The following is an 8,170-nucleotide window of genomic DNA, read 5'->3' as shown; positions in this document are numbered from 1 at the left end:
TTCTTTATCTAACCAGTCCCTAGTTTTATTTACGCGTTCTTTACTTTCTTGCAAGCCTATCCTATCACTCCTACAAAGTACTTCTAGTTTCATACTTGTTCTAGGTAAAGCGAACGTAAAGTGTGCGTAGAGTTGTATCGGTGGTTGATAGAACTTGAGGGGATATTTGTCCTACCTTTAGCTCCTCGTTGGGTTCGACACTGTTACTTATCGAAAAAGGGTACAATTGATCTCCTGTACTTGAAGATTATCAAGAGGCCGCGCGCGTTGGGCGCACCGACCCGGCCATAGATCGCTTCAGACATGGACAACACCATTTTCGCCCCAAACGAACAGAATCCGGGCCAAACGGACGTTCGAATGAGATGGCATGGTGAAGTTGGCCTAGCTAGTTGCTTCCTAGGGCAAACCTATTTGGCGCTCCATGCGCCGGTTGTAATGCAATTTTCCTAACCGGCGCGTGCAACCGGGTGAGCTGGCTCGGCCCATATAGTCTTTTTTCTGTCGTAGACACGACCGTGACGAGGATTCGATCCTACAATCTCATAGACATTCGCACAATGAAACAATCATTCAACCATAGACCATGAGTTGTCCTTCTATTGCTTCTTCCCACTTTTCTACTAGCACGTCTTTTTCTTTTTTTTCTTTCTTTTTGCCTTTCTTTTTTATTTGGAAGTATTTTGTTCTGTTTTTACTACTTTTCATTATTCGTTTCTTCTTTTTTATTTGGAACATTTTTTTGTTTTTGTTCTTTTTCTTTTTTAAATCCGATGAACACTTTTTTATATACCATGAACTTTTTTCAAAATCTTTGAACTTTTTTCAAATTCGATTAACTTTTAAAAAAATTGATGAACTTTTATCAAATTTGATGTATTTTTTTTCAACATCGGTGATTTGTTTTCTTAAAATCTGTGAACTTTTTTAAATTCGATGACCTTTTTTAAAAATGATGAACTTTTAGTAAGTTTTTAAGAAATGAAGAACTTATCAAATTTGATGATTTTTTTAAATCGGTGAACGTTTTTTAAAATACAATGAACATTTTTGAAACGTGATAAAGTTTTTTTAAAAATGATGATTTATTTTCAAATTCGATGAACGTTTTTGGAAAATTAGTGAACTTTTTTGAATTCAATTGACCTTATAAAAATTGGATGAACTTTTGAAAATCCATGAACTTTTTTGAAATGATGATTTTTTATTTTTTTTATTTTTATCATATTTTCTTCTTTTTTTATTAAATGTCAACCATGCATGACCAAAACAGTCCACGAGCGAGCAAGGGAGCGATGAGGCGGGATCAAGTGAGCGATCAGGCGGCGCACAATGAAACAATCATTCAACCATAGACCATGAGTTGTCCTTCTATTGCTTCTTCCCACTTTTCTACTAGCACGTCTTTTTCTTTTTTTTCTTTCTTTTTGCCTTTCTTTTTTATTTGGAAGTATTTTGTTCTGTTTTTACTACTTTTCATTATTCGTTTCTTCTTTTTTATTTGGAACATTTTTTTGTTTTTGTTCTTTTTCTTTTTTAAATCCGATGAACACTTTTTTATATACCATGAACTTTTTTCAAAATCTTTGAACTTTTTTCAAATTCGATTAACTTTTAAAAAAATTGATGAACTTTTATCAAATTTGATGTATTTTTTTTCAACATCGGTGATTTGTTTTCTTAAAATCTGTGAACTTTTTTAAATTCGATGACCTTTTTTAAAAATGATGAACTTTTAGTAAGTTTTTAAGAAATGAAGAACTTATCAAATTTGATGATTTTTTTAAATCGGTGAACGTTTTTTAAAATACAATGAACATTTTTGAAACGTGATAAAGTTTTTTTAAAAATGATGATTTATTTTCAAATTCGATGAACGTTTTTGGAAAATTAGTGAACTTTTTTGAATTCAATTGACCTTATAAAAATTGGATGAACTTTTGAAAATCCATGAACTTTTTTGAAATGATGATTTTTTATTTTTTTTATTTTTATCATATTTTCTTCTTTTTTTATTAAATGTCAACCATGCATGACCAAAACAGTCCACGAGCGAGCAAGGGAGCGATGAGGCGGGATCAAGTGAGCGATCAGGCGGGAGAGAGCGATGAGGCAACGCTATATGGGCTGGCCCAAAACAAGCTGTTGCAGGCACGTGCAGCGCTAATTAGGGATTCCCGCTTCGTGGACCTTAAAGTTGCCCGTGTGAGCCGCCCGGTTAATATTCATGTCGGACGGGTTGTGCACGTTCCGGCCCGTTTGGCCAGGACTAGCGCACAGCTGTGGGGTAAATAGAGTACGAGACCATCCAGCCAGATCTTGCCAAACAGGCCGGCCCGGCCCGGCACGACCCGTGTTAAACGTGCCTGGCCCGGCACGGCCCGCCGAGGCACGTTTAGTAATCGGGACGTGTCGTGCCAGCCCGTGGGCTGCGCCTCCAGGCCCAGGCACGGTCCGGTTACTAAACGAGCCGACCTATTGGCCCAATTAGCACGTTGGGCTGCACAATTTCAACCTCATGAGCTTATTTTTAGACCTGTTGGACTATATATTATTTATATATGTTAAATTATTTAAAAATATGTAAAAAAATAAACGGACCGTTCCGTGTCGGTCCGCGTGCCCAACCTTCAGACCCAGACATGACCCGATGCATGCCGCGTGGCTGGCACGGCCCGTTTAAATCGTGTCGTGCCGTTTTGACGGGCCGGCGGACCGGCCTGTTTAGCCCGGCCCGTTTGGCCAGGTATACATCCAGCACCCACTGCTCACTAGGCCACTACCACAAGGGACAGGCCCCTCGGGAAGCCAAAACATCAAAGAGCCGTCAGTTGTCAGCAGTCCACTGCTACACTCCTGCGAGCGGAAGCGTGCGAAAACAAACAGGACGCCGGCCGGCCGGCACGAGCGGCGACGCCATGCCTTCCTCCTCGTCCTCCCTCGAGCCGGACCACGGCGCCGCCCTCCGGAGGCAAGGCGACACCGAGGGCGTCGTCTCCTTCCTGCGAACGCAGCACGACGTTGACGCGGTGTGCGAGAAGTACGGCGTCCCCAAGGACCGGTACCCCGCGCGCCCCGCCGGCGACCTGCGCGCGAGCTCGCCCCCGCCGGCGGGATGCGTCTGCGTGTACGCGGACGCGCTGGAGGCCGGGATGCGCTTCCCGCTGCACGGCTTCTTCTGCGACGTGCTCGCCCATTTCGGCATCGCGCCGACCCAGCTCGCGCCCAACGGGTGGCGCATCATGGCGGGCTTCCTGGTGCTCTGCCACTCCGCCGGCGTGCCGCTGTCGCTTCCCGTGTTCCGGTACTTCTTCCTGCTGTCCGCCCTCAGCCACAAGCACAAGGGGTGCTACTTTTTCCGATCCAGGGACGACTCCGGCCTGCGCTTCAAGGGGATGCCTAACTACATCAAGGACTGGAAGAAGTCGTTCTTCTTCCTGTCGTCGCCGGAGCCGTGGCCTTTCCCCGTGGAGTGGGGCGAGCCGTCCAAGAGCTCTTTCAAGGAGCCGGTGCTTAACAGCGAGGGGAAGAAACACGCGGCGAAGCTACTGCGCACTTACGCTGGCGCCGCTGTTGACATCGACACATGCCTCTCCGACAGCAACCTTGCAGCCGCCATGGCATCTGCCGCTTCTCCGCCGCCGCCTTCTTTTACTCGCATTTCTACCGATTCCAAAGGTAATTGAACACCGTCCGCAGGGTAACCCCACCGATCCCCCTGTTTTTATCGAGCTCTGTTTGCTGCTGTGTGCTAGGCATGGACCCCTCCGTCTACGAGATGATGAAGAATATGCTGGCGAAGAAGGCGGCCGCTCAGGCGTCGGAGTCGGGGAAGAAGGTGAAAGCCGAAGCGCCGGGCAGCCGCGCAACAGGGTCGCCGCCATTGTGCGCAAAGAAGAGGAATCTGGAGGGAGCCACAAGCGAGGAGGCCCCGCCTCGTTCCCTTCTGAACAAGCCGCTGTCCGGCATGTCTTCGCCACCGCCCGGTTTTCCCATCAGCCACGACGGAGACGGCACGGACTGGGAGGCTGCACGGGAGCTGCTGCAGGGAGCCGTGGCGCCGCCGCAGCACCGCGTGTTTGCGGCGAGCGAGCCGTCGGATGTCGTCGCGTCGAGCTATGTTACGATTCTCCAGGTATGCCATGCCGGCGAATGCAATTGCAATGTCAGATTCTTCACTGGTGGGCGCATGTCTGGACTGAGTCTGATCGATGATTGTGATTTTTGTGCAGGCGGCGAACTACGTGTCGTCCTCCTTAGGCTACGCGCTGGAGCTGGAAGAGAAGCTAGCGGCGCGGGACGCGGAGGTTGCGGCGCTAGAGAAGCAGCTGTCGGAGTCGAAGAGAGAACTCGCCGCGGCGAGGGCGGAGCGGGACGGTGCGAGAGGTGCGCGGGCGGCGGCTCGCGGAGCACGCGCTGGAGCGCGGGAAGAGCGGTAGGAGAGCGGCACGGAGGACATGAGCCTACTAGACTCGTTGTCTCATGCACAAAGAAAAAATGAACTGTTAGAATGGCGACCCAAGTTTCTTAATTTCGTAAAGTCTCGGTTGTTGAATTTCAGCCTTGTGAAATACTCATTCAGCTTGACGAACTTTCTTCAGATCAAAGTCTAGTATACCTGAACGAGGGAGTAGAGGCATACGTAGTCTCTGAAATCTGAATACTACTCGAATACTATTTCGTAGGAAAGCCATTCGCTGAAGGCAACCGTGATGCCATGCGATTGCATTTGCCCTCGTGCACGGTAGAAAATCTGCCTTCTCCCGTGAGACGAAAGTGCGAGTACATTAGAGCATCTCCAGCTGTGCCCCTACGTTTTTTTTATCACCCGCGAAAAAAATAGATCCAATCACGCATCCAGGAACCCAAATTTAGCTGGTTAGTATTGAAATTGACGCTGGCGAACTCAAGCAGAACACCCAAATTTCGCTGGTCAGGATTGAAATTGACGCTCGTGAACTCAAGCAGAACACGGTGCGACCGGAGGAAAGGAATTTATAGTATGAATACAAACCGCGACAGATTCCTTCCCTTGGACACGTCGAGTAAGCAATTGTGAGTCGTCGAGATCCTTCGTCGTCCTCATCACCTAGGCTCCCGTGTCGGTTGGTTTTCCAAGGTCTGGCAACCCAATGATGGCGAGCCGCCACACATACACAACGCTCCAGCCCTATCTGCCGCTGGAGTTCCCGACCCCATCGTTCTCTCGCCAGAGCGGGAGCTCTTGGCTGTCGAGGCGCATGGCCCATCGTCCTCGTCGTCCTCCGACTCCCGCTCCTCCGGTGCGGCAACGCCGCTCATCACCGTCAAGCCCGAGCCGCAGGAGATGTCGCTCCATCGGCGGGACCGCGGCGGCAACCTCGTCATAAACGAGGGCCGCCACGACCCTTCCCCTCCCGCAAGCACCTTCGTCTGGTCAAGCCAAAGAAGGAGCCGGTGATGCCCATGGTCAAGCAGGAACACGTGGAGATGGCCGCCGACCTCGACGACGGCCTTGCCTGGTTGCGCGACGACTATGTCAAGGAGGAGATGGAGCGTCAGCGCCGCGCTCTGGAGGAAATCACCAAGCGACGTAGCGTCCGCGACGCGGGCGGCGTCATTCTCCTCTCTGACAGCGACGAGGATGCGGCCGCGCCCAAGCCCTTCCGCAACGGCGATCCAGGGTCGGGATGCAACAAGGACGACGGCGTGGAAGATGAGCCACCAAGCGACGACGATGGCAACGACGGCGATGACTACACCGTGTGCTACAACCTCCTCGACATGAACTAGAATCGGGGCGACGACGTAGTTTTTTAAGGTTTTTATGTTTGTTTTTAAAATTTGTATAAATATGAATGAAATCGCCTATATTCCTCCAAAATTGAGTAAATTTTATCGAGTTTGGGTGTTTGAATTTTTTTGAGTTTGGCTAAGTTGCGTTCACGGCTGGTAAATGCCCCTCCCTCACGCCAAAAATTTCGCTAGCGACACCCCAAGAGGCGCTACTTTTTGCCCGAAAACCTCCCTTGGGGGGCCGAACGACAGGAGATGCTCTTACTTCCAGGTTGAAGAACGAGTAGCGGATCACATCACATTGCCGCCAACTCGGCCAGGAAGCCGGCGGCACGCTCCAGCTTGACGTAGAGCGACTACACATTGACCCCGTCCTTGCTCTTCCACGGCGGGCACACGATGCACTCGGGCACTGATACGTCTCTGTTGTATCTACTTTTCCTAATGCTTTTGCTTTTGTTTTGGATTCTAATTTTCATGATTTGAATGAAACTAAACCAGACTAATAATGTTTTCAGCAGAACTATCATGGTGTTGTTTTTATGTAGAAATAAAAGTTCTCGGAATTGTATGAAATTTTTTGGAGAATTATTTTTGAATAAAACAAAAATACTGGAACCAAGACCAACTCGAGGGGGGGGGGTCTCCGGCTGCCCACTAGGGACCAGGGCGTGCCACCCCCTCTCGCTCGCCCTAGTGGGTAGTGGGGCCCACGAGGCTCCGCTGACCCTAATATGGATACTATAAATTCCTATTTCCCAAGAAAAAATGGGAGAGAAAGTTTCATAGCATTTTACGATAGGGAGCCGCCGCCACCTTCTGTTCTTCATCGGGAGGCCAGATCTAGAGTCTGTTCTGTGCTCCGGAGAGGGAGATTCCTCGTCATCATCATCACCAACCATCCCCCATCACCAATTTCGGGATGCTGACCACCGCGAGTGAGTAATCACTTCATAGGCTTGCTGGACGGTGATCTATTGGATGAGATTCATCATGTAATTGAGTTAGTTTTGTTAGAGCTTGATCCCTAGTATCCACTATGTTCTGAGATTGATGTTGCTTTGACTTTGCAATGCTTAATGCTTGTAACTAGGGACCGAGTGCCATGATTTCAGATTTGAACCTTTTATGTCTTCACCAATACGTTTGTGTTTTAGATCCTACCATGCAAGGTATATGCCCCTATTATGTGTTATGATCCGCATACCCCAAGGTGACAATAATTGGTATTATTTCTAGTGATGATTGTAGTTTGAGGAGTTCATGTATTCACTATGTGTTAATGCTTTGTTCCGGTTATCTATTAAAAGGAGGGCTTAATATACCTTAGTTTCCTTATGGACCCTGCCATGGAAGGGTAGGACAAAAGATGTCATGCAAGGTTTTTCGATAAGCATGTATGACTATATACATAATACATGCCTACATTATTACAATTGCTAGAAAACTGCTAAGTTACTATTGTTGCTTCTAGTGTTACAATTGCTAGAAAACTGCTACCGTTACTGCTACATTACTATTGTTGTCAAACTATCATACTATTGTGCTACTGATCACTCTGCTGTAGATATTTAGTCTCGAGGTGTGGTTGAATCGACAACTCAACTGCTAATACTTACAAATATTCTCTCACTCCCCTTGTGTCGAATCAATAAATTTGCGTTGAATACTCTATCCTCGAAAACTGTTGTGATCCCCTATACTTATGGATTAACAAGACATTTTTCTCGTACCGTTGTGAAAGCACAACTTCTCCCTAGGTGGTTTTGGTAATTAATAACAACATACATGTCATTGGACTAATGATTATATCTATTATACTTCACGAAAAGTGCAATGATGGATTGATTAAGGATTGTGAGGAGAAAACCCAAGGAAGGAAAGGAATAAGATTGGTTGAGCTTCAAGCTTCAAGTCTCTACATTTAACATTTTGTGAGAAATCACATTTGAGTCCATACTATTAAAAGGGGATGAGGTGTCTATGATCATCTTGTTTCTCAAGTGTTTAGAGATTAGCCACCAAAAATACTCATGAAATTCTCCCACAAATATTTTGCCCAAACTCCAAAGTCAAATACGGTGCCACCAATACTTCCAAATCGGCCCTACCGAGTTTTACCCTAGACAGAACCTAGACCAAACCCTAACATCTTGGTACCACCAAGTTTGTTTTTGGTCTCACCAAAACAGTGACCAAGTCGTTGGATAGCCATTTGCTAAAATTAGAATTTCCGAGTTTTGCAAAATCGGTGCCACCAATGTGGTAACTTCCTAGGCCAGCCAAAACGAATCCTCTGAGATTCATATATCGGTCTCATCAAAAATCCTAAAGTTACCACATTTTGCACTACTCGGTGCAACCAAGTTTTTACTTCAGTTTCACCGAGTTGGGC

The 8,170-nt window shown here is 47.2% G+C and overlaps 1 protein-coding gene across 1 annotated transcript; it reads left to right on the top strand.

The window, feature by feature from the left end:
- The first annotated feature begins 2,642 nt into the window (after nucleotides 1–2,642).
- On the top strand, nucleotides 2,643–4,623 carry LOC123408249. The gene is made up of 3 exons (XM_045101400.1): nucleotides 2,643–3,678; nucleotides 3,756–4,135; nucleotides 4,233–4,623. Exons 1-3 carry the CDS (start codon nucleotides 2,643–2,645, stop codon nucleotides 4,437–4,439), a joined length of 1,623 nt encoding a protein of 540 aa, XP_044957335.1. The 3' UTR covers nucleotides 4,440–4,623.
- The last annotated feature ends 3,547 nt before the right edge of the window (nucleotides 4,624–8,170 follow it).

This window comes from Hordeum vulgare, chromosome 7H (genome assembly GCF_904849725.1).
Source record: "Hordeum vulgare subsp. vulgare chromosome 7H, MorexV3_pseudomolecules_assembly, whole genome shotgun sequence".
NCBI lineage: Eukaryota > Viridiplantae > Streptophyta > Magnoliopsida > Poales > Poaceae > Hordeum > Hordeum vulgare.
This window is presented reverse-complemented; position numbering and strand designations above follow the sequence as displayed.

What these genes read in the sequence shown, in the direction of transcription:
- LOC123408249 (XM_045101400.1), top strand. Translation starts at nt 2,643, where the DNA reads ATGACCCGATGCATGCCGCGTGGCTGGCACGGCCCGTTTAAATCGTGT. An exon ending in CATTTCTACCGATTCCAAAG is followed by an intron (nt 3,679 to 3,755) that starts GTAATTGAACAC and finishes GCTGTGTGCTAG; the next exon opens with GCATGGACCCCTCCGTCTAC. An exon ending in GCTATGTTACGATTCTCCAG is followed by an intron (nt 4,136 to 4,232) that starts GTATGCCATGCC and finishes ATTTTTGTGCAG; the next exon opens with GCGGCGAACTACGTGTCGTC.